We start from the raw sequence: 27514 nt of genomic DNA, 5'->3' as shown, positions 1-27514 counted from the left end.
ATAACATTTGGTCATCATGAAAAAATAAAGGTTCTTTACAACAGCCTTATAGATGATCTACGTTTTTGAAGCCTTTGTGTTCAAAGGTTTTGACATTTTCTTAAAGCAAGTAAAAAGGGACTTTATATAGGAGAGGAGAACATTCTAAAACTGGTTTTACAGGGATTAAAATTTGGGATTCTGGCTTTGCAAAGATGAAATTTACCCAGAAGACAAAGTAATAATACAGTATTATAGAGATTAACATCCTTAGAATGAAAGTTAGACAAAAAAAATATATAGATTGTGTAATTTGTGTCAATACGCATGTGCGTTCGGCTCGAAGGCACTGTAGTAAAAAAATGCATATGTGCGCAGTCTTCCATCGCCGACTACTTGTCTAGCATGCATAATACAGCGTTATTAGTCATTTTTGCAGATCCGTGTGAACGAGGATCGTTTTGATACCGCTGTTATCTGTAAAAAGACAAAACCTTTCTGTTTTTAGCACATCGTTGACGTGTAAGTGTACCCTACATTTCCTCATGTCATTATAAACCTACATGACTTTCTTCTGTGGAACAGCAATTTTCATTTTGGGTGAACTAACCCTTTGACAGTGTGTTCACACTTGTAATTTGGTTCTCTTCGTTCTATTGGTCCAGGACCAAAAAAGAAAATGATACATTTTGTCCTGCCTCACTTTACGTTCACACTGTCATTTTTAACACCAAACATAAAAATACAAAACAAAAATTAGTTTTTTAATTTATGATGTATATTTTGCTACGAAATTTACCAAACATTTAAACCATTGTTGTGTTCCGGGCTAAATGCGCTCATTGTATGTGCATATATATGATGGTATTTTTACCAGCTGAGAACTCACAAAGAGCTTATAAAATGTGTAAAGGAGTCAAAATAGCAGCAGGAATTCCTCCATTACACACAAATGAAGATCTGCTGCAAGGAGACGCGTTTCCAATCCCTTCACCGAACTGTAATGAGCCACGTAGCTCTTATGACGAGAAAAAAAGGTATGCTTGAGCATTATGATCTTTTTATGGTTGCATCTTGTGATATCACATTGAACCAGAGTTTTGAATTTTAATCAAACCAAACCTGCCAAGTGTGAACACGCACTTAGTATCTCGTGCACTTGAAGAGCTTTTAAGATTAGCCAACTGCGAGCTTCCATTTCAGTTTGCTGCCTATTTTGACAGCGGATGGCAAGGGAGCTGTTTGGAACAGACCCAGATGAATGGATTGCAATCAGTTTTATTTGTGTGGAAATCGTGATGCCCGATTAACTGGAATGTATGACATGTACTGCCACATTATGAGGTGATGAGTGTTTTGTGTTGAAGTGTACACGAGTGCAAATCACAGACCTGCACACGAGCGTGGCGATGATCACACACCAAGCGGTGCAGCAGCAGTCCGCATTGGGAGAGTCCTGATTCTTCCTGCGACGGCAGCACAGCCAAAAAGAGTAGAAAAGGAGGAAGAGGAGGTCCAGTGCCAAACACACCAATGCCGCTGCACCTAGCAACAACACAGACTGCAGAGAGAGAGAGAAAGAGTCATTTAGACCATAAATGTACCGACAACAATAAAAAAATACAATGAAGCCATTGAAGGCTGGGTCTTCCAATCACAATCTTTTGTTATTGTACGGTATCACATTTCTTTTATTGGAATCTGGAGTGACATCGTTTTTAGAATATTTTATTTCTTTATTGATTGTGTGATATGCTCTTCTAGAAAACCTTTTCAGAAGGAGTTGTGCATTTTTAATCTAGATCTACATCCACAGGCTCTCCCACTGCACCAGAAGTGTCATGATTTATCGGGATTTTTTTTTTTTTTAAATCAATGGCTTCTGTGTACCATGAAAATCTCCATATGCAGCAAATGTAGGTCAGGCTGAACACGGGAGACTTCTTTTGCTTTCAAAGCTGTGACGTAAGAGCTCAGAAGTTCTACTGTATACACGTCTGAATAACCACAGCCAAGTTCTTCTAGGACATGATTCTGAATCAACATCCCTTGTTAGTCCTGGAACAACGTTCCTATCAAAATCACAGTCCGAAAGGTATTCCCAACCATAATTTAAAATCAGAGAGAAATGATCTTGTGAATGTTCATCCAGCACTAACAGCGATACTGATCCAGAAGCATGTCCTACTTGGATCAATCATATTAAAAATACAGCAAGGGTTTGGCTTCAGACTTTATCTTTGGGTTTTCCAACATAATACATCTTTTGTTGTGTTTTCCAGCATTCCAACAGTGGAATACAAATAGGACCATTTGTTTAATGAATACAATGGGGATATCTTTTTTAATTATCATTCTTGCAGTACACTCTTCATATCAATACAATTCTCACTTTAGTTCTTTATTTTTTAAGTCAAATCGAGAGGTGCTTGCTCATGCAAAACATGTTAGGGTGGTTGCTGAGTGTTTTGAGAGGTTGCTAGGTAGGAAGTCAACAATCCCATCCCTGATTTTCTTCTACCACTAATTACAAAAATATATATCTTTTATAACAGATGACAAACTACTGAAACCATCCAAAGTGGCCACATGATGAATTAAATTTATTTGAATGAATTATTAGTACCAGGGCTTGCAAAATCGCTAGCCCGACGTCCCGGGGCTATAGTGTTTTCAAGTCGGGCTACCAAAATGCATAACCGGTCTGCCCGACGGGCTATCTGAAATAGTGTAATCAAATTCCCCTAAACTTCTGCCTCGCCCCCCTAAAAATGTGTGATTAAGTGTAAGCCACACAAATTCGTGTTCACTTCAGTCTTGTTATTATCAGATTCAGCGCGTTCATCTTCAATCCGCAGCGGCGCGCGAGCAGAGTGCACGTCAGAAAAAGAGGACAAGGGGTGTGTGAGTGTGTGTGTGTTCATCTTAGCCTCATTGGTCTGTCACTGCTCGTCAATGTCAGAATATTTGAGATGACCAATCAAATAGGCGGGCTTTATGTCATAGGAAGCTGCTGAGCGCGAATTTTAGCAGAGCGACTGACGCTTCAGTTTATGGTCAAGTGCGAGATAAGATGTAAGTAGCTAAACTAAACATTTCATATTTGACAGTTCTTTTAGGTCATAAATGTTAAACGAATGACAAAAATAATCAGGCAAACTAATAGGCTTATGTAACGTGATTCATGTAATGAAATAATTAGTTTACTGTCATTGTGAGGTGACAAGAAACATTAACAAAGCCGTTTGCATCATGTTGGGCATAAGATTAATAATGAATGTGTACATGTTGAGAATTAATATAATACAATTTGTAGCCTTCAGTAAATTAAAAAAGTTCATTTTTCGGAGGGGAAGAGACCGGGCAAAATGAAGAGACATAGAAAAAGAAAGAGTGATGGAGATGAGAGAGCAGGTATTGACAATCTACTGCCACTGACATGGTCTTAAAGCTATTTCTTATCCTTTTTTGGCCTTCAAATGTCTTGAAATGCACACATCAGAGAAATAAAAAAATTGAACCCCCTGACAACCTTAAATTTAGGACCTCTTTGATAATAAAGCCCTGTCTACGGCCCTGTGTTAGGAATAAGATCAATAATGAATGTGTATATTGTGAATGAATTTAATAAACTTATTTAGGCTACCTAGCTTCCCTAGTAGCTTTCAGTAAATGAACGCTGCTGAGAAAATTATTCATAAATCAACAGTCAATCAATCAGTTGACCCTATGTTTACTTTCTTCACTGACATAAGGAAAATAATCAGCTGCATGACATGTTTTTAAAGTTATTGTTATCCAATTTTTTGGGATATGTAGATCAGAGAAATAATTTTTTTCTCGAACCCCCCTAACTAGCCTACCTCACATCCAGAACCTCAGTAATTATAAAACCCTGCCATCTGCATGTTAATGAAACTAGTTAATAGTGAGCATTAGACACAAAACTAAAGTGTTAACTTTTTTAGTCATAACCTCAATGGGGGCTGAGCCACAGACTGATTCATGTTCCATACTGGTCACACAAATTTCAGTTCAGTTAGAACCAGATGCATATTTGTATTGATGATTCTAATTTGATTATTTTATATTTTATTGTTGATATTTGTGTTTTGAAAAAGTTTTTGATTGATGTTTGACTCCTAACCAATTTTCTACATTAAAAATGGTCTTTTTATTTGAGCTAGTAAAATTAATTTCGGGCTACCAAAATCTGAAGAGTGCCTGCCCGAAGGGCTACCAGCGATTTTCAAATTTTGTGAGCCCTGAGTACTCATATAACTTATATTTATATTATTAAAATCTTATCTTATTAAAAACTTAAAGGTACAATATGTAAGAATTTTGAATCAAAATATCCAAAAACCACTTGCACAGTGTTATACATTTTTTCAATTGTGTGCTTGCCTTACATTATCATAAATGTTTCCAAGAATTAGTAAATTCATAGAAATTCTCAATTTTAAATAGTGCCCATCCCTTGTAACTTGTCGCCTGTCAATGACGTAATATTCGCGTTATTCCTGGTTTCCGCTTGTACTGCCATAGTAACGTGGACAACTGCGTTATATCTAGCGGCACGCTCACTCTGTTCTTGTTTTGTTCAAACATTATGGATCATGGCAAGCAGACTTTGGGACAAAAGGATAGATAAAACGAGGATCAATTTCAGTGTGGCGTTTTCAAGATGCCGAGAGCTCCACGTCCGCTACAAACTTGACAGAGCTTCACGAGTCACGACTTGACAGAGATGCCGCTCTTGCATGTACTTTATTAGACAGGTGAGCAAATGTACATAAAACGAATCAATGCTCAACATGCTGAAATGTTAGAATATGATCATTATGTTATTTTAATGTAGATCTATCTTACTGCTAGTCTCATACAGCCAACAAACTATAGAATAACATTGTAACTTTCAACACTGAAATGCAGTTTACTGTGATAGTGTAGACTAGGTAAGTGAAACACTGCTGCGTTACCTCACAAGTTTAATTTGTCTAATAAACTGACCTGTGTGAGTATTAATTCAGCACTTGTGTGTAACGTTAGTTCGGTAGAATGAAATGTCCTTTAGCCTATATCCGCGGGACTCATCATCTGTCTCTCATTAACAATCAAGACCTGCTTCATACCACAGTCATGTTAAAAAATATCAATGTATTCACTCATCCATAAAAATTATTAGATCTATCGGCATGACGACATGTTTCATGAATCCGCTTATTCACGGCATCATCAACCTACGCCTTTGTTATTGCAAAGAGGTTAGCGACCCCTAGTGGCGAAAACAATTACATATTGTAGCTTTAATTAAAATGCTAAAAACAACAACAACAACAACAACATACAACCAAGATTGAAATCAATTAAAATTCCTTCTTTTTTTATTGGTATACATACAGTTCTTGAAACAAAATAAATTGTGGGTTAATTTATCAATACCAATTGTTTGTGTAAATAATATAATATAGCTCGTACATACAAACACAATATTATATATCAAATCGATTAAGCGCATCTAACATAAAAGTCTTTGTTTACATAATATGTGTGAATATATACTATAATATATAGATGTCAGTGTGTGTATATACAGTATATATATATATATATACAGTATGTACGTGTGTGTGTACACAGACACGCACACACACACACACATTTATATAGAATATATATAAATATACAATATATACAAACACATATATTGTCAACAAAAACTTTTATGTTAGATGCGCTTAATCGTAATTATTCTATTTGACAGCAATAATATATATTTTTTTTTTTAAAAGTATATAGGGGGACTTCTAATATTGTGTTGGACAGTCAGGGGCCTTCGAGTAAAAAGGTTGATAACCTCTGCTCTAAAAACCTTACTAAAAAGACAGTTGAGGGAATAAAAGTAAAAAGTAAGATCCCCAAACAGTTGATAATCACAAGCCCAGGTTTGCAAAATATAGCAATATCAATATTTTGTCCTCAAATGCCCAGAGTGACCTAGTCGGATACGGCCCGGTGCAGACGCTCATCCCAGCAGGATCATCAGTGTCACTGAAACAGTGCTGAGTGACACAATGCTGTCATTTACACCCATAAAGTTACATTTAAATGCTTTATTGTTAGTGTTAAGGCTTAGAGCTGGTGTCATGAGATTTTTACAACATTAATATTCGATCCTGGTCATCTGTGAGATAGAGGGACCTATGAGCGAGTTGATGTCAGCTTCTATCTGTTAATGTGTCAAAGCTCATTTGAGTCAGTCACCACTGAAAGCATTCGTAAAGAGATTAGAGAGAATTAATTATCAGCTCTCTCTCTCTTCCTCTCCCCCTCACACACACACACACACACACACACACGTAGCTAATCTAAATGAGGATATATCATAGACTTTTACTGTTTTTATATAACGTTTATTATAAATCACTATAGCCTAACACTAACTCAAACCCAAGTTTATGAAGCGGAGATTTCTTGGAAAAGTGATGAAGTTTAGGCAACACAAAATGTGATCACAGAAGGAGACTATAACCAGTGAGCAAGACCAAAGAGAAGAGACTATATAAATAATCTAGTAGAAGATGAGAGTGGGGGAGGGAGTCTAAAACTCTCAAATGTAATTATCTTATTAGCAGGCCTCAGAGACACACAGGGAGGGAGAGACTGAACCTTAGTTTGTATTGGGCAACTCAGTAATAATAAAGAGCAGGATGGCAGGAATTTGGCACTGTCTAATTACAGGAATGCCTTAAAACCAAACCCAAATAGTTCATGAATGTGCATGCATGAATCCAATATGTTTTTAAAGTCGAATATTTTCTATAATCATTATGAAACAACAAAATTGGTAAATATAAGCGGATATGCAATATTAACAGTAGTCAAAAATTATACATTTGTTCCTTTAGCATATTCTTACCAAGGAGACAAATAGACATTGCACCAATATGCCTATACCTCAAGTTTGGATAAATGTATAAAATATTTTTTTATTTGTTAAATTGTATTATTTGCTTTCATTTTTGTTTCAAGTGTATACTGTCTAAAATAGGAAAACATAACATACAAAATATATGCTGGAAATTCACATTTGAGTTAACTAATAGCATAAAACAAAAATATTTGTTTATACAAATAATATAAAACGAATTACAACAACTCAAATGTGAAATTCTGTTCTGTTCTGAATTTTTGTTTAAAATAGAGATCAGAATTCTCCCACAATTCTGAATAGACAACTAAATAATGTAATTTATTAGAGGCTCTGACAAAATGTTTTATTTAAAAACCATTTAATTAATTTTAAAATATTTCATTTAATCGGTTTGAATGAATGATTCAATGACTCACTCATAAAGACTCATTTCGTTACTGGATGAATCAGTCTTATTGAACGAAACTTGAATGAATGATTAAATGGTAAATAGGCTATACATTTTTAAAAGTCACTTGTCGCTACCTACTGGTTTAATGATGTAATTGATATTTATTTGAAGAGTCTGGTTACTTTAAAATGGTGGCTTACTCCATTTTGAATACTAGCGTTTATATCCAAACTACAAACGTTTATCCCAGCGATAGCATGAACGCAGATTTTAATGTTCTGCTGTGATCGTACTTGTCAAAGGTTTAATAGACAGAGCCGAATCGTTGGCATTTTGGAAAAAGATCGCAGGGGTGTTTGCAATTGTGCAGCTCAGTGTTTTCAATTGAATCAGAAAGTAAACGCAGATCATTTAATGCCTGTGCATGTAAATTACAGGACAGATCTTTAGGATCTGGTCTATGACAGCACAATTTTACTCAGTAATACACGTAAATCACCATATTACCTCAATCTGTGCTAAGAGAATAATGGTTAAGCTAAAACAGTAATTGCAGTCATTTAAGCGCAATGACATTTACCTCTCAGCTCAGTGTTTATGTGTCATTAGTACGTGTGTTTTTGTGTGTACAGCGCAGTGTTCTGGTGTAAATCGTTTCATCGCCACTACTCGTGTCTTCCTGCCAGCTGGGCCCCTTTCCTGCCCAATATGCTTTTAATTATCCCAGCATTCCCTGCTGAGAAAAAACCCTAGTGCTTTTTTTCCACACGTCAAACGAGAACAGCAACACAGCTGTACGAGCCGTCTTCAGCAAACAGAAATCCTCTAAAACTATTGCAGAATTAGAAAGAGTCTTAAATACATATCATTTTGGACACGGAACATACAAAAGTTGTGCCAAAATCTTTATTACAGTAACGCTGAGAAAACAGTAGTCTGATACCAACTAAAACATATGTACAGCATCTGTTATTCCCATATACAGGAAGACGACAGCAAGCCCAAGGTGGACAAAGGGAGTTTTTTTAGGACACAAATAATGGTAAAATACAGGAAAATGTACATATTTAGTTCAGCTACTTCACCCAAAAATGAAATTTCTGTCATTATTTACTCACCCTCAATATATATATATATATTCAACTATATATACAATATTGTGAAAAAGGTCCATAAAAGATGAAACATCCTTGTTTTAGTGAAAAACTTTATTTTTTTCAACTTGTTTTTAAATTAAACATTTTGAATCTACCTGGTTACAATGTGGTTGAAATTTTGGTTTAAAAAAAAGGAAAGAAAGAACAAAAAACAAATTTAAATAGCCATGTTTTGGGGTTGTTGTTGTTTTTTTGTAAATACAAATAGGCCTAACGGTCAGTGAAGACCCTAGTTTGATCCCATTATCTTTCATTGAATGAACAAAAACAGTTCTTGGAAAATATCCTCACAGACCATAAAGTATCATACAAGTTTAGAGTGACATGAGAGAATACATTTTTGGTTTTAGGTGAATTATCCCTTTAAAAGCATTCCCAGAAGTCCCTGTGTGGTTATGTTATTGTGTTGTTGTGAAACAGTCCTACATATTCAGTCAAATACTAGTGTTTATATTTATGTTCTCAAAAAAGTTACACAGATTGTAAAAACTCGTGAAGTCAAGTGAACTATAGGCACTTTGTGAATAGATTTGACCAAATAATTACACCGAACTGATTCAAAAGATGAATGATTCATTAGTGAATCGGACAATCACGACGATCTTTTGAATAAAAAGACATAAGAAAAAACAGTGTGGTTGTGGATAAGGTCGATCTGGCATTAAAGTACCGAGAAAAGAGGACGACAAAGTGCTGACATGTTTTGGCAGCTACTGGCGGGCCAGACCCAGACAAACAATTGTACTGAGTGACCTGAGATCCAAGCGAACCCTCCGCCACACAGATGGTTTCAATCCAAAAGTGCAAATATATGTCTTCTTCTCAGTGCCAGGATGTAAGCACAGTTTTAAAGGTGGTTGAAGGGAGGCCTTGGGGGCTGAATAATGTTGAAATGGCACTGGCTATGTGTGTGCCCGAGTTCATATGGGTGCATGTGTGCCCTCTTTTTCCCTTTCCCATTTAAAAGGAAGTTAGGTCTGTTGAAAAAAAACTGGTTAGAAAGGTTTAAAAATGTTTAGAGAAAAAAAAAAACACTTTTTAAATTTTAAACATTTGAAAAGTTAATTTTAAAAAAATTCTGTATAACTGTATTACATTCAGTAATGACCTCATATTAATAACTATGAAAGACTATGTAGAATCTTTGTAATTTTAAAATTAATATTTCACAATGCAGGACTATTTATTTTAACTGCAAAAAGATGAATAAAACTCAGGGGTCAAAAAATTAGCAATTTTGTGGCAAATGTACCTTTGGATACAGAAATGATACACCTCTTTCTCTGTGCACACTAAAATCACCAAATGTGTGACTAATAAATAAACGAGTGATCTGCTAATGGTCGGTCTATAATATATATTACACACCACAGTTCAATTTTTTTTGTTGACAGAACTTAATGCTTTGATTCAGCACAGACACATTAAATTGATGAAAAGTGACAGTAAAGTTTTTTCTTGCAATGTTACAAAAAATGGATTTCATTATTTTTCAAATAAATGCTGTTCTCTTGAATTTTCTATTCATCAAAGAATCCTGAAAAAATGTATCACAGTTTCCAAATGTATTATATATTTAAAATAATATGACTAATTTCACTGCATTTATCATCAAATAAGTGCAGCCTTGTTCAAAATGAGACTATTTAAAACAATATTTTGTATAATATACATTAATTATTATTTATTTATTTTATTCAATTTTATTATAGTATTATTGAATTATATTTGAATATTCAAATTATGAATTATGTAACTTCCATAGTAGATATTTACAGGCTATATTTCTCCATTTAGAACTGTTGTACTGGCATGTGATCTTCAAATCAAGTAGTTTGCTTGCCCTCCCTGTGTGTCGGTGTGAACGAGTGCAGACCCCCATATGTCCCAGCATGCATGTGTAAGAGTGTGAGAATGAGAGCGAAGGGGTACTGGCATAAAGACTGTGTCCATTTGACAAAAGGATGCCGGCAAAGCACTCTGGGATACATTAGGGATTAAACCCCATTTTCACAGAAGCCCACAGAATGGGGTGCATTCATCTTTTATAAAAAAAGAGAATAACAACACCCAACCCCCCTTCCTCTTCCTCTCCTCTCCTCTCCCCTCCCTCCCTCCCTCCCTCCCTCGCTCTCTCTCTCTCTTCCCTTCTGCTCTGCCAGGCCAGACAGACCCAAGGGCTTGTCATGACCTCATCTCATACAGATTTACCCCCACATACCCCGTGGCTTTCCTGTGACCTCGTACCTACCAAGCCGACCAACTAGGCCAATCTCATCTACAAACATCCCAGGAAAACCAGGCCTTATTGATGTTTTCCACGATGTTAGTACCTTCACATTCAAGCACAGTACAAGTTTCACTCGTCTTTCAGCACTGAGTTGAATGTAATCACATATAATATGTCTTGACCTTGGAAGATTATTCGCAGCAGAAAATGTATTTGTAATCAACTGAATTTGCAGTGATAAGTGAGCCCATTTTACTTTAATGATAGTTGATGGTACATGGCACCACTGTGTTGCATTCATCCGATTTCTCCAAACAACGTTTGAACCTGAGAGATCAATTTCTATTACTGCAGCCCTATGTATCTTTTTAATTGCAGATATTTCTTTTTGGGAACAAGTGACAGTTGTTGGCCATTTTACCATACAGCATTGGAGTGCTCTGGATGTGGTCACTGACAGCTATAGCTGGTGAGCAATGGCTGCAATTTCACGCAGCTGGATGCTATTTCCTACTGGTGCTCTGGAGAATGGCTGCTTTGACAAAATAACGTCATTTTATGAAGTGGACAGTAAACAAACCTTCATGACATTTGAACTTGAAAAGTGTCTCTGTGACCTTCATCTCTGTCTGAAAGAAGTCTATGGGCTAGATTTACTAAACTGTAAATTAGCGTGAGAGCGCAATACCAAATTAAAGATCCGATGGTAGTGGAAAGTTCTGCGCATGCTCTACTCACAACTTGCAAATTAAAGAACGCAGAGACTCAGCCGGATCATTTCCATTATGATAAAACGCAATCTAACAAGAGCAGCGCAAATTAGCATCTGGTTTAAAACATGCTTTTCTGGGCTGTAAATTTTGGCGCAAATATTAGTAAATTGACGAGCGCAAACCTTAGTAAATCAGCTTGCATGATTCATTTAAATACTCTCCTCTTATAAATTTTGCATCTGAAAGGGAAACTGCATACTATTTATACCATTTTTTGGCAGCATTGCCTTAATATTGCTGTGACTAACATACATTAATCTTAAATGCCTCTACATTATACATATGACCAAATGCTGCATATGCATTATATATCCTATGTACATCCTCTTAATGTCTCCTATTGGGTGTTGATATCTATTTATGTGGGTGGGTAAATAGACAAACACTGACTATCTCCACACAGTTCCTAAGCATAACATCATTTCTGAACAGTAACTGCTCAGTGATTGGACAGTCTGTTCTCATGTGCAACACGAGAAGCTCAGTAAGATGAAGTCATTCAAACCGATTACAAATCAATGCCACTGTTTAGGCGTAAAAGATGTCCCAGCTTGACCAGGAGGAATTTTCATCGTTTTTTAAACTGGTTAGTACTGATCAAGCTCCCTAATCAATAAAGCCATTCTACTAATCAGTAAAAAAAGACTGGTTGACTAAAAATGTTGAGCCTGGTAGGGCATCAGCTGGAAGTGCTTTATTTAAATAAAGTATATGTACTGTTTTAAATAGACATGTATTGTCTTGCTGCATATCATTGTCTAACTCTTTGATGTTTTACATCATAATTACATATGAATAGCACATTTTGTGTTTATTATTTATAACTAGCTGTCAAATATGTGACAGAATGGCACAACTCACAATCTAGTACCTCAAAACTAGTTGACACACTGCAGTAAAGAGGATGACGTCATGATTGAGAACAACCTTTGATGTTGCCGCTCCGCACGCACACATCGATCTTGATTATTTTCATATTTCCAAATCATGTAGCAATTGAACTCGACCTACCTTTTGATATTCCGTGTCCTCCGGGCGGAAATCGCTGCTGGTCAGCTGAAACTGTAGGTTTACGTGTGGAAGGCGATGGAAAAGGTTAACCCACCACGGCGGAGAATAATTCACCACTGCAGCCATAGTGTTCATCCAGATCTCTGACTGTAAAAGACACAATGATGCATTCAGCAGCCGGTTCTAGACTTCGACTGTTTCACACGTCGCATTGCATCAAATGCATTTAAAGTGTCTCTTTACAAGCTAACGTTACCTGCAGTTGTGCAGGGGTTGAAATCTGCACTAAAGACAACCGAGCTAACAAACAAATGGCTAGATTTTCCTAGAAATCTGTGATTAACACTCACCCCTTGTTCTTAATTAGATAATAAAGATTTGTTATTAAATTTAAGAATTAACATACATTGTTTATATACACTAGGATTTAAACCGCAATTTGCTCAGACAGGCTTTTGTTATCGGGAATCCATTCTTACCCGTTTTCAGCCTAATCCATAGTTCCAGCAAAAAACCCTGCGATGATCTCAACAACAGACAAATGGCTCCTGTCCTTCGATGTTTTGGGGGAAAAGCAATAACAGCAGGTTTATCTGAGCTCAGCAGTCAGTCAGCATGAACCGAACGAACGAACGCTGCCCCTGCGTCACTGCCGTCTGCATGTTATCGCTCACAGGAACTGAAGCCAGAGCTTTAAACGCCTTTCATGTCCAATGCGCTTTTGTTTTAAGGTTGTCCCGCACTGCTTTCTTCCAGTAGACGCCTGTGTTCAGCGCTTGTTCATTTCTGTAGCGTTAAAATTGACATACAAAATACACGATGATATCACGCATTACGAGAATGAACTAGTGATTTGTGAGAAGACTAACGTTTCAAACGGGCGTTTTTGTCGATCATCCACGTCCATCTATTTCAATCCTCAGATGGATTAGTGTGCTGACAGACCTCTGGTGGCCAAATGACGCAAATTCAAATCATATCACTTGGCAATACTGTATTAGTCTTCTTTTTATTGTTCTTATCCACAATTTTCGGCCATTTTACTGATTTTTAATAATTCGTTTTTCTTAATTCAAAGGTTTTAATTTTAGCAATTATTTGCATACTGAATTCATTTGTGATTGGCCTTTTTAACATATGTTATTGGGCAAAGGCATGTACAAAATTATCTTCCAAATAGCACAATGTATGTTTTGTGTCTTTTCAACAAATGGTCAACAAAATGTCCAGGAGGTCTAACAAAATATTTTATTATATGGTTTATTTATATGAGTATTTTTGGTGCAACCCCTTAGACAACTTCACCTCTGAATGCATTTAACTGATTGATTTCGATTTTTAAACACCTAAAAAAAAGAATAAAAATGTTTACTATTAAAATCTGTTTAAAGTCACCATTAAATCAAAATTTATATATATATATATATATATATATATATATATATATATATATATATATATATATAGTTTTTTTATGTAGTCTAATATTTAAGTATTTTTTATTCATGTGTACTCCTGTACATGTAACTTTTGGCCCTCTAGCGGTTAAAAGACAAAACTGCATGTATTTTGCAGAAGAACATTGTTTGGTTGTGCGATTGCCTCTGCATAACTGTATGGAATATGACCCTTCACAATAGATAGATAGCCTGATGTTTTAAAATGAATTCTGTTATTGATCTACATTGAGTAATTTATCTGTTCAATAAAATGGCTTAACTGTTGAGAATTAAAACCGCCGCCATCTATGCGTCACTTTTACATTTCATATCCCTCAGTTCTAGCTATCTCAGAAAAGCCAAGCCAATGTCAATGTTTTATTACGAGCTCTGATGCGTTCTCTCTTTGCCTGCAGACTCTTCTCTGCCCGGATGATTCCCGGAGGTTAGAGATTTAGCTGATCCATGTTAACCGTTCTAGCTCATTGTGACAACTACACCGTAAAAAAAAATACTGTAAAATTTACAGTAACTTACTGGCAATTTTAGTTGCTAGATTGTAAATATACAAGAGTAGACTACTTTTAGGTTATATTTAGTGCTGTCAAATCAATTAATCGCAACCCAATTGACAAAGGAAAAGACTAATCCAGTATGTGACTGCTGAATTTACAGCAAAAGGTTTATAAATAAATAAATAAAAATTACAATAATTTTCCTTAAACCTTATCCAGTACACCACAACTGGGAAAGAATCATTGTTTAAAAAGATTGGGATGCTTGAGGAACATTCAGCTCTTAAAGCTTCAAAGAAACTAGGAATATCAGACATTCAATTGTTGAAAACCACTGGTATATGATATATTGGGGTTTGTGCCACCAATGTATTAAAAAAAGACATAATAGATCACATAGTTGTACTGTATTTATGTTAATTTCTTAAATTTAACAATCAGGTAGCCATTGCTAGATAGGAAGTTAGACTAAATGAGGAAATTGTATTTTTACACTTAGCACAAAGGACAAACGTTCAGGAAAACAAATCTTTAATAAAGAAAAATCTAACACAAATTTAAATTGCCACAAAAAATAATGAGCTCTTAGAGCAAATTCAGTCTTAAAAATACATTGAAACGAGAAAACAGCATCACATTTTTTCAGTGCCATTATTGGTTCAATACAGATTGGTCTATAATAACATGAAACCCACTGACAACTGCATTAACAGCATTTACTGTAATTTTTCCCCAATCTGAACTTGAAGTTCTCTTATACAGCAATGTGTTAGTGGAGATTCACAGTACTTTTGTATAAATCAGAGGTGTACCTTAAATGCACACAATGGCTTAAATATGCTTTATAACATACGTTGCTTAGTGTCATGTGTATATTTATCTGAAATGAAAAGTATATGAAGCATATTAAATCCCTGATCCTCATTTAAAGATGATCTTCCAACACAAGGCACTTTTGGAGTTGAAGACACGACTTCTGAAATGTCTACGTTATTTGAAGTTTCAGTTCCTAGAAGTCAAAAGAATGTGACCGTAGCAAAATAATAAAGTGTAAAATCACAAAGCCGTAATGATTTATAATCCATGATCTGTGTTCTTCTATGTACAGTTATTATTGCCCATATAAATGACAGTTTGTTTGTTTTAATTCCCTTTTAAATTGTTCATGTAATAATGTGTGTTCCAAGTTAAGAGAGAAAAAGCATTATTAATGAAACCATTTTAGGTCCAAACTGTAAAAAAACAACAACAAAGAGCTAAATCATGTCATTAGCATTGAACGGATTTAAGCATTTTTCTCTTTTTCTCAGTGGCCTTGAAGGAGACACAATGATGTCGTCAGAGTCGTCTGAATCAGTGGTCTTTGGAATCGCAGTGGCCGGTCGCTGTTGGTGGATCTTCAGGTCTTAATACCAACAAAACAAAATGGTATATGTCATTACATTGAATAGATGAATGATTATACTGTAAGCATAACTGTAGTTGATCACAGATTATTCAAAGATATACTGGTGTTTTCCATTCAAAAGTTTGAGGTCAGTAAGTTAAGGCTGCATTTATTTACACCAAAAAGAATAATATTGTGAAATATTATTAAAATTCAAAATACCACTTTTGTATTTTAAAATATTTTAAAATGTAATTTATTCTTGTGATGGCAAAGCTAAATTTTCAGTCTTCAGTGTCACATAATCCTTCAGAAATCATTCTATTGTGCTGAAGAAATATTTCATATGTTCTTATTTAGTGTCTTTTATTATTATTTTTATAGAAATCATAAAAAAATCAGGAATCTTTGATGAATAGAACAGCATTTATTTTAAACAGAAATCTATTGTAACATTATTAAATGCCTTTGGTGTCACTTTTGAACAATTTATTGCATCCTTGCTGAACAAAAGTATTCATTTCTTTGGAAAAAAAAAGCAGTGTAATAAGCAGTGTAATAAGAATGACTTATATATTCTAACCTGGTATTGATCTCTTGTCACGTAGCTCATCATTATAAGCAGGATTTAGTTTCTCTTCAGTCTCCTCGCTATTATTCTGAGTTACACCTAAAAGAATATAATAAAAAACATCCAAGTTACAGTGGTTTTAAAGAGTGGTTAGTATAGGAGATTTAAGAATTGCCAGGTTTATATCTTTGTTTACAAAATGTATTTATGATTCATTAAACGTCTTATTGATCTTAGATTAACAAAGAAGAATACTACCATGAGGTCATATCAATCTTTTCAGTGAGAACAGAGCACATTATTAAAGATGAATAATCACCTGAGGTTTGCGTTTTGTTTGTAAACATGGCCTGTGGGGGCCCTGTGGGCAGCAGTGGAGGGGTGGAGAGATACCGCTTTTTCTGATCAATGAAAGATTCAGACAGTGTCACTGTAGACGCCCTGCAAAGTCAAGTCAACGTATGTCTGTCAGGAGACCACCTGGCCATGCATGCAATCATATTCACTCAAACCAACTGTTATTACTGCATTCTTGCATCCTCTACCCAGCACATCATCGGTGCAAGGTTTATTTTTTAATGGAATTGATATAATATAAATGTGCAAATATGCATAAATATGGAAAAATGCAAAAACTGTGTGGTATACAGTCAAGCCAAAATTTATTCAGACACCTTCAACATTTTTCACATTGTCACATGACAAGAACTAAGAGTTATCAAATCAGTTGATATTTCACTAGTTTTGGCCATCCTTCTGTTAAACTGTCTCACAAATGAATTAGGTTGAATATCTGTCAGCTGTTAAATTTAAGTACAGTCAGATTCAGATAATACCAATTTAGGTCAACCAATTACCAAGCAATGCTTAATTTTGTTCAGTCTGTGGTGTTAAAAGGTCACATTAGCAATTAAAGAAAAAACACTTAAGCAAAACATGGTCAGGTCAAAGTGTCTGAATAATCTTTGGTCCCAAATTTGTATACATTTTACTGGTAGTCCACTGTATGAAGAATATTTGGGCATAATATGTCAAAGTTTACTTTATTTTGGTTTCCTCACTATAAATGAACTATAGTGTCCTGCACCCACTAGTAAAAAAAATATACAAAATTATATCTGGTGTCTGAATAATTTTTGGTTTGACTGTATGTAGTATTTCAGTGTAGTGGAGTAGTAATTTAGTGTATACACTATGTATCTAAATCACCTGTCCATCCTCAGAGTGCTGCGTTTGAGATGAGCCCTAAAGACAGCCTGCAGCAGAGTCACTTCCTCTTCCTGTACAGCCTGAGTGTTAAAACCTGATTGGCTCTGAAATATATGGTCAAGAAGTTTAATATTGTAAATCAGTGGTCATATATCGATGCTGGAATCTTAAAGTCTTTCAGTAAAGAAATTTTTTTCGCTTCTATCATGCTCATTTTGCAATCCAGCTAGTTTTCAGTCAGCTGGTGAAATGGTAGGGTTGGGTGACGTTTTTTTTAGGGAGGGTTTAAGGGTAGTGCTGTGGGGCAACTGGCCCGACATTGGAAACGCAGCTTGATTTTGGCCTCATGGGTTGATGTCAGAGGCTGTTGGCCCCTCCCAGAAAGCCGTTAGCCCTGGCTCGCACTGGCCCGACAGTGGATAAGTGGCGTGTGTGCCACCTGGTAATGATGTGATTGCTTGCAGATTGCATGTAAAGGACCTATCAGTCTATACCCTTGAGAGTTTCATGACTGAACTATATATATCTGTAAACAAACTGTGTATAATAAAACATCCCATCAAAAGAATTACCATGGCAACAAAGTGGGTTGTTGGGTCTGCTTGCATCTGTCCATCTATCTGCCTCTGCCTGATTAGATGCCCTCTGAGACAGGATTGCAAGATAACTAGATCCTAAGCAAAGGAGCAGAAGAATAAAGGAAGCGATGAATAATCTGCATTCACTGTGGGAGTACAGTTTATGTGGATGTGTTGTACCAACCCGTGTTCGGTGCGAGAGCCAGTGTGTCTGGATGATCTTAGCTGCTTTGTTCTTCTCTATTGACGCAACCGCTGATGACGACAATGGTTCTGTGAGTGTTAATGATAAAGAACCGTTCCGAACCTATGAGATGAGAAAATATATAGACTGTGACAGTTTCATTTTTATGAGTTGTCATCTTCACTGCCTTGAGTGAACTGTCCGTGTGTGTTGCTAATAAGTATTTTGAAGGTATTACCTGATTTGGATTTTGTACTAATCTGAGTTTTCTCTCGTCTTCTAATTTCTCTTTTAAACAGTTGATTTCTACAGTCAGTGCACCCATCTCCTGCCTGTAAATAAAACAACATGAAATCTAAACTGACATTACATACTTTCTTAATAGATTTCCTTGCTCATGAATCCATGCATGTTATTCTACAGAAATAAAAAAAAATCATAGAAATGTAATAACTTCCTATACCTTTTAAATGAGTTTTCTATCTGCATACGTACAGTGTTTCACTCAGAAAAATGTCACAGTATTCTGACAATATTCCAACAATAACCACAGTAAATAATTTCTCTAAACATTTCTAAAGGAGCACAAATGCTTTCAATATAAAAAATAACTGTTTAGCGCATTGGAAAAATAAATCAGGCTTTAATAAGTTTGTCTCACATAAGAGTAAAATCACATATGATTAAATCTTGTGAGAATTCCAAAACTTTATTTTGAATTTTATTTCTTGATTCCTTCATTATGTTTATATTACAAACCTGTGTGTTAGCATCAGACTCTCATGCTCTCTAATTCGCTCCTTCAGCGCGTTTTCTACCTCTTTCAGACCATCATCCTTCTCAGCAGACAACTGCTTTATCTCTTTACTGATAAGACAAGACAAATACTTTCAATTAGAATTACTCTCAAATACGTTAAACATTTCAGAAATATAAATATAATAAATGGGAAATGTTTTTACTATTTTTAACATTGATAATAATATAACAATTTTACTTGAGCACCAAATCAGCATATTAGAATGATTTTTGAAGGATCATGTAACACTGAAGACTGGAGTAATGTCTTTTTTTTGTAATGAATTTTTAAAAAATATTAAAAATTTTAATAACAATTTACAATATTCCTCTTTTATTCAAATAAATGCAACATTTGTGAGCACAAGAGATTTCTTTCAAAAACAATTAAAAAATCTTACCAACCCCAATTTTTTAATGCTAGTGTGTATGCTGCGAGTACACTCACTCTCTCTGGGTTAGTTTTTCCTGTAGTTTCTTTTTCTCTTCTGCCAGTTTCTTAAATGCTCCCCTCAAATGTACATCATTTTCCGTAATCACAGACGGCTCCATCTCTGTGTTGACAGAATCACTCTGATTGGCCGATTCTGACTCAGTGCCTTTTTCCACTGAGCTCTTCTGTGAGTCTGATGCTTTAGTAATATGAAGATTCTTCATCTGCTCGACTCTCTGAAAAAATGAGACAAACTACATTCACATGATGGACATGATCATTACTTTCTACAAGTAATACTTAATATATACACACACACATACATTTACAATGTATATATATATATATACTGTATATTTACAGTATATATGGTGATATATTTGGTCTTGGCAGAATAGATCTGTTATGCTGCTGTTGGTTATTAGTACAGGACTCGCTGCTGTGTGCAAGTAAGACATGCTGCTGCCATACAATATAGCCTACATGAATTACCCGTAGCAGATCTTACAGGTGGAGCTGGGAAAGGTGGAAGACACTGCTAAAGGCAAAAGCGAAGTATTTGAAGGTTTAGCACGCCAGCTCATTGGCTACTGATACAGCAGAAAACAATCAACTGTGCCCTATATAGAATGATATGATTGCAAGTAGTTTGAGTTAATGACTTATTAGCCTGCGCCATCTACAATTTCATGATGAAACTTTGTATATATACCTTTTCAAGTTCCAGGATTCGTCGCACAAGTCTCTGTTTACTCCAATCCATATAACCTGTTAACATTAAAACATGATAAATCATTTGACTGAATTCAGCCCTGGGTGTGGGAATAATTGTAAATACAATTTTATTTTTATTTTTGCACATTTCGGCTTGTCATGCTAGGAGAACAGTTCAGTCAACTAAACCAGTTAAACACCAAATTGGCAAGGTCAACAGACCAGCTAAGACCAGTTAAGCATCTTAGACTAGCTTAAGCCAGTATTTTTGTTCATAGAAAACAATGTTTGGTATAATAGTGTTTCCAGTTCTACTGTGAATCTAAGTTAAGATGCGCCTATGTAAATGTAAGTACCCTTGGCACGGCAAACAGGGCTGTCCATCATGCTCATCTCTTCCTGTGTCAATTCTTTTTTGAGTTCTTGGTTCTCGTCCTCCTGTTGTTGAACAGTCTTTGTGAGTTTCAGAACTGTCGCACTAAGGGTCTTGTTCTGCCGCCTGATTTCTTTGCTCTCCATCTTATTACTAAAGAGAGTAAAAAAGAGTGAGAGAAAGACTTATACAAAACATGGAATCAAGAGGAACCATCAAACTATGCGTAAAATTAACAAAATTAACAAAGTTTGTACCTTCTCTCAGCTGACTCCAACAGTGTTCGCAATCGTTGAACCTAAGCATGAATAATAAAGAATGTATTACAAAAAAAACAGAAGTTAATATATAGTGAAATACATTTAGTTTATATAAAATAATATAAGCTACCTCCTCAAAGTAGGTTTCTACAGTGATCTTCATTTCCTGCATGTTGGTAGTTTTGAGGTCACTCTGAAGCTGACTGTAATTCCAAATACACAATGGAATTTCAATGGAAAAAGAGTTTCAGAACATCTTTATGTCTATAGTCTTATCATATTATTATTACTGTCTAAGGGGGTGTTTACACTAAATTGTTTTCAACTAAAAACCAAAAAAAATTCATGCGTTTTTGCCGCATTTACACAACAACTGCGTTTTAGGGGCTTTAGTTTAAGTTTTTGAAAACTTTAATGTTATCGTCTCCACGTGAACTACAAATCGTTTTTTTTTTACTCCACTTAGCCTACAACTCTCATGCTGAAGTTCTGTTAAGTTCATTTATACTGTTCTGATTCACCATAACCTGATTAATTGCATGACTGTATAATATACATTATTTGGCATCAGACCTCAAGGCATTCTCCTTTTCTTTGCACTGCTGCTCTAATCGTAGAATCCTCTGTTTCAGTCCATTAATGATCTGGTGTGTTTAAAAAGAGAGAAATACAGTTTTTATTTTATATCATTCATCAAATTAAAAAACCTTGTTCTGAAGAAACGAGATTTTTTATAATGGCGTACTCACCGATCTAGGATCCGTCTTTCTGTCCACTAAACCCCTTGCGTAATCTGGGTCCTATATGATCAACGCAAAAATAATTATTTAAAAATGATTATATATTATACATTTATTAAAATGTAATTTATTCCTGTGATGTCAAAGCTGAATTTTCAGCATCGTCTTCATTGTCAAATGATCCTTCAGAAATCATTCTAATATGCTGATTTGCTGCCCAAGTTTCAATTCTTATTATGGTGAAAATAAATTTTTCAGGATTCTTTGATGAACAGTATTTACTTTAAACAGATTTTTTTTGGGGGGGGGAATAATGTAAAAGTCTTTACTGTCACTTTTGATCAATTAAATGCATTTTGATGAATAAAGTATTCATTTCTGAAAATTAAATTCAAAAAATCTGATCCCAAACATGTGCATGGTAGTGTACTGTATGTCTGACATTTACCTGCCCTAATGTTTTTTTTTAGCTTTCATGAAAATCAAATATTCAATAAAAAATAAAACATATTCTTTTCAGTTAGAATAGTTTTAAAGAATAATGGAAGTTGCAGTTACGCATGTGGTGTTAAACAGGCCACACACTAAGCTACTAATTTACACAATAAAGGCGACGTTAACACTCATATAAACTATTCAAGCTCATCTCTGCTGCTGGATTTACTGACAATTGCTCATCACCTTCGCTGGATCCAGCAGCTGTTCGATTTGTCTGTCTTTCTTTGTGTTGTCTTCTTCAAGACGGCGCAGCTTTGCTTTCATCTTGTCAGATTCAGCCTTTAGGGATTGAATAGTCTGAGAAAAAGAAGAGAAAATATGTGTGTACATGCAATTTCAGTGTGCACACTTCTAGTTCATAGATAGCAACATTCTAGGCTAGTGATAGGAAATCTGAGACAAAATTACGCAGTACTGAAATAAATCTCAAAAACCATTTCCTTGAATTTCGGATTGATATTTCCTGAAATCCAGTGGAAATAATACACCATCCAGGAACATTCGGCATGCTATTTTAAACAAACTATGATTTGGGACACACTAATCCTAACCACTAATCCCTGGTATACATATAGGAATGATAGTATTGAGAGTTTACATAAATCCCAATTCGTTGAAAACATGCCATCTGATGTAATCAGAATTCTAAATACATATCCTGAAAAACATTTGCAGTATTACGTCAGCGAGTGAGTTTACGAGAGGTGAGCATCACCTTTTTTAGATCAATTATTTCATCATACATTTCTTCCTTTTCTTTGTAGACTGGGGTCCCTGGAACATAACCTGATAAAGAATTGTAAAAATAACATGATGACAAAATTAGAAAAAATAAAACCTGTTATATGAACAATTTAAGGTTGATATATTTAGTTTTATCTCACCGTTAGATGGAGATCGGGAACATTTCGGCTTCTTCATTTCTAAGGCCTCCTTTAAGTATTCAGGTGTGCTGGTCATGGAGATGCTGGTTTGTGTGACACTGTAATCTGCTCCTTTTGGAGATTTCCCTGAAATAAACATAACGTAACCCTGTAAAGCCTGACGTAACACTTTAGTTTAGGGTCCAATTCTCAATATTAATTAGTTTCTCATTAGCATGCATATTACTAGGATATTGGCTGTTTACTAGTACTTATAAAGTACATATTACAATACAATTAAGACAAACAAATAAACGTTCCTTTAAAAGCATTTTAACATGATTTCACTAAAAAAAACTTGATGTATGGGCAATCAAGTAAGTTGCTTGCTTCAGACCAGTAATTGTTGATCTTGAAATATTACTAACAATATAACAAAAAAATTTAAAATGACTTTATACAAATCAGCAACTATTTTACAGCAAAAAGACATGTACCACAACCTGAAGGTGGACATTTTTAGAATTATACTAAAAGGACTTTTACTTGAAAAAAAGTATACACTATCATTCAGAGGGCAGAAAGCATGTAGTAATTTTAGCTACATTTTATTCATGTCAATTTAGAGGCCTTAGATATAAATGCATCAATATGAAACAATATGGTTTATAGAGTTAAATATATTAGGCTACATTTGCATGTCTTTCAAATGCATAGCTATGCTAGAGCACACAGGTTTGCTTTGAATGTGATTTCTGTGATGATAATCTGTTTTGTCTAGTTTTCCAGAAAATGTTTGAACATCTTTAAAACAAGTTATTTAAAACAACATTTATCTGAGAAACAAAATTGCATTTTTATGTTGAGGTGCAGATCTGAACTTTGGTTGGTTCTTAGAACGTAAACGTCATTTATTTGGTAGAAGAAACATAAGGTTACACTTTATTTTAAGGTGTCTTTGTTACACTGTAATTATAAATGTATATACTGAGAAATATTAAGTAACTACATGTACTTACTATAGGGTAAGGAGGATTAGGTTTTGGTATGGTTTAGGATTAGTTGCATGTAATTTTGCATAATTTATAGTTATTACTACAGTAACATGTAACAATGACACTGTAAAATAAAGTGTTACCAAACATTAAATGCAGAGTTATTTAAAAATAGTAACAGACCATGTCCATCATTCTGTAAGTGCAGCCAGACGTCCCTGGGTGTACGAGCCGGAGGAGTTTTACAGTTTTGAAGCTGTGTCCCTTTCACCGTCCTCCATGATGTTACTGGATTTTTCTTCAAATGCAAGTTTGCACTGTTCAGGTATGGTGACTCTTTATTTAAATACAATATTTTATGTTAAAGGCATTTCTGCAGTGTAGCTGCATTAAGTAATCACAATGAAACAAACATTTTTACAATACTGTGTTGTTATAATGCACAGAAAAAGGTGGTGGCAATTATGTGGCAGTCTTAAACTTACTAGGAGAAGGAGGTGGTCTGCCTGAAACTTTCTTTTTTCTTGACTTCTGAAAAGAAATCCAACAATCAGACACATAAATGTGATACCAAATTGGCGCAAAGATCCAAGAATGAAAGAGCAACAGTTGAACTGAGGAAACCGATTAGCTTAAAGTCACCATTATCACCATGTAAACAAAATCAACAATTCTTGTTTTTAATGCAGTATTGCTGTATTTATTATAAATGATTGATCCATGCACATTATTATTATTTTTTGTTTGTGTGCACTCGTAATCTTTAATCAAAATAACTTGCAGCAACGTATCTTCTCTTCTCTTCTGTGATGACGCGTTTACTGGCGCAAGGGCGGGGCAAACTGTCACTCACATGAGATCGACCAATAGCAAACCATAACAATCTAATCAATTCCTGATGGACAAAATCAAGTCCCGTCCTACATTCTTTCTTGTTCCAGAAGCCGTTTCCCTCAGACATACATCACAATAGGGGAGAAAAGTATATCACAACTTGTCTTTAAAGACTCTATCTCACCTTTTCAGTGTCAGACACATAGCTGCTACAGAGACTGTCCTCTGCCTTGAAAAAAAAATATACACAGAAATGAAACATTAATAAAAATACGTATATATCTATATACAACATTAAGTTTTTGTAACCTACTATCGATAATCTACCATGACATGTTCATATGACATGGTACCAGTATTTAGATAACTTTTTTATAGCGTGGTATCCCAATGTATTTTTTAGCACAGTGCATCTCCAAAACACATGGTATTGCATGATACTTTTTGCTAGAGTTACAGTCCAGGAGATTTATACGAATTAAGCATCATGAATTGTTACTTACCAGATCCTCCACCTCCTCTTCTGTGACAAGTTCCCCAGCTACAGACATTATAGCCTGTGATGGCCTGTGTTTATTTAATCATCACCTTTAACAAACAACAGGACCATAATCCTTTCTCATACAGTATGATCTATGGAGTAACGTTAAGACCTGCAATGTCCGAGTTTTACGATGCAGCAGGAAATCGTATTTTTCTCATTTCAAAGATGTGTAAATCCTAATATAAAACAGCATAAACGAGCATTGAAGTGTTTAGGGGCTGTTAAGTTCCCACTATGCAGCTGTTTCCTGATGTCGCCGTTAAGAAAAGCAACAGATCCTACGTCGATATTGTGTGTGAAAGCTACAGATTTAACGCAATAATGTTGCACAGCGTCGTTTCGCGTCTCTCCTCGCTGTACGGATGTAATGTGCATTATTGTCGTCTAGCAACCGAAAATGTTTAACATGACAATAAACAGAAAACCAAACGTGTTCGTGTGCGTCAGCACTGCGCTATGCCTGCGCAAACTGTGAGCTGTCGCCTGTTTGAAATACAGCTTCATTAAAATGTATAATTAGTATAAATGTAGATTTCCTTAAAATGTGTGATTTCTTAAAGTACCATTTTGTTCTTTTCGTAATTCCTTCTTTTTTGTTATTCCCCAAATCACTCTTTATGTATGGACATGTAGCCTAGTGTGAATGTATGTATTCAATGGATGTATGTAGGCCTATACCGCTTATGTATTTATGTGACTCATTCTTGAATTGGGGGTACATTCCGAGTCTCCCAGATAAACCTTCTTTTATTTAAAAAAATAATAATAAATTTGAATCAGTTATGAATAATAACACAAATTATATTACACTATCATTAAAAATAATGCTTTATGTATAATTCTTTATGTAGCCTATATTTAGGGGAAAAAATGCGAAATTAACTAAATGATTCCCACTCCACCTATTATTGACTGTCTCTGCCTCCCGATTCATACATTCTTGAATTATCATGAAACCAGTAAGTCTAATTTTCAAATATTTTTTTTTGTTGTGTTTATTAAGTTATATAAACAGTTGCATAGAATATATATTTTCTGTATTATTTGTAATTTATTTAATAAAAAAAATAGATTTTGTGTCTGTCCCTACGTTCTGGTCAACTCTGTTACCTCTGTTATAAAACAAAACAAAAAAACTCCAAAGCATTTGTAGAAAAAGCATGTGACTTGCACCAAGTGATGTCACTTCCTCTGGTGGGAAACTCTGGAAAGCAGTGATGTCAGTCATTATTCTTGTCTCATTCATTTGTGCAAAATGTTTAGGAGACACCAATAGTAGATTAATTATTTGTCAAATCTATTATTGTGATATTGCAGTGAATCTCTCATTCACTTTTAAAAAAAACGATAATATGTCGAAAACCCATAAAATTCTGTTTTTAGACATGTCATGTTGGTATCTGGTTTGGGGTTAGCATTTTGAGCTAAAGCACAAAATGGTGGAAAACGTCAACTCTGTTATCGTCAACCCAATTTGTCTATAACAGAGTTGAGAGTTTAAATCTTACAAGTTTAAGATCAGCAATGAAAATGTTGAATTTAAAGTGCATTCTATGAAAATAAAAAAGTTTAACAGAAATAAAAATCCTATTTTTTGCTTTCTTTCTCTACTTGAAATATACCCGCAATTCTGGAATGAGTCATGTATGTATGTATGTAGGCCTATGTAGCCTATTTATGTATGTATGCCTATTTACATATATATGTAGGGTTAGGGTGTAGGGTTTAGATCTTTAAATATGTAATTGCTTAAAGTAGAAACATGCTGCATGGGCTTTATGTGTCACTAATGTCAAAATACTTGAAAACCGTATATATATACATACTAGTTTATCAAATAGAAAGTGAGATGCTTGAAGATGACAGTTAAAATAATGTTACAGAAACCGGAAACAGTGAACAGCTGAAGCGCTACAGGGGATAATCCTACTCTGCTGCTATCATTATTTAACCGTGGGGTAAAAACAGTTATGACCTTGCTTTGGTAATATAGTACTACCACATCACATTACCCACACATGATGATAGACATCTCATAGATGGATTTGGTTTGGGGATTACATGTGTGTATAAAAAAGCCACCTGTTACTCTCTAATAATT

At 35.0% G+C, this 27514-nt stretch overlaps 2 protein-coding genes across 6 annotated transcripts in view; both read right to left on the bottom strand.

Moving 5' to 3' along the window:
• The window catches only part of ttyh3b (tweety family member 3b), a 34778-nt gene extending 21348 nt beyond the window's left edge, over positions 1–13430 (bottom strand). Inside the window, exons 1-3 of one of the 2 annotated variants that reach the window (XM_077205185.1) lie at positions 12958–13430; positions 12479–12625; positions 1371–1540 (exon numbers count right to left, since the gene is read on the bottom strand). In XM_077205185.1, coding sequence (XP_077061300.1) covers positions 1371–1540; positions 12479–12613 — 305 coding nt within the window. In that variant the 5' untranslated portion in view covers positions 12614–12625; positions 12958–13430. The remainder of the gene's footprint in view (positions 1–1370; positions 1541–12478; positions 12626–12957) is intronic. The other variant, XM_077205184.1, reaches the window with a different exon arrangement.
• A 1516-nt stretch (positions 13431–14946) lies between these two features.
• iqce (IQ motif containing E) lies at positions 14947–25875 on the bottom strand. Of its 4 annotated transcripts, none has more exons than XM_077205181.1 (22): positions 25373–25875; positions 25054–25098; positions 24521–24563; positions 24219–24371; positions 23062–23187; positions 22893–22963; positions 22361–22474; positions 21689–21739; positions 21513–21583; positions 21070–21142; positions 20937–20977; positions 20663–20832; positions 20305–20360; positions 19608–19828; positions 19121–19228; positions 18600–18693; positions 18362–18484; positions 18172–18273; positions 17600–17703; positions 16710–16831; positions 16403–16489; positions 14947–15837 (listed from the first exon to the last, which is right to left on the bottom strand). In XM_077205181.1, the coding sequence occupies exons 1-22, from the start codon at positions 25418–25420 to the stop codon at positions 15689–15691; spliced, it is 2172 nt and encodes a 723-aa protein (XP_077061296.1). In that variant the 5' UTR covers positions 25421–25875; the 3' UTR covers positions 14947–15688. The 4 variants fall into 4 exon arrangements, with proteins under 4 accessions (XP_077061296.1, XP_077061294.1, XP_077061297.1 ...); XM_077205179.1 differs by having other exon boundaries at positions 24521–24566; positions 25373–25871; XM_077205182.1 differs by having other exon boundaries at positions 24219–24333; positions 24521–24566; positions 25373–25507.
• Between the last annotated feature and the right edge of the window lie 1639 nt (positions 25876–27514).

The sequence above is a fragment of the Siphateles boraxobius genome, unplaced genomic scaffold (genome assembly GCF_051911475.1).
Source record: "Siphateles boraxobius isolate OS27281-9 unplaced genomic scaffold, OSU_SipBor_1 53, whole genome shotgun sequence".
Taxonomy (NCBI): Eukaryota; Metazoa; Chordata; class Actinopteri; order Cypriniformes; family Leuciscidae; genus Siphateles; species Siphateles boraxobius.
This window is presented reverse-complemented; position numbering and strand designations above follow the sequence as displayed.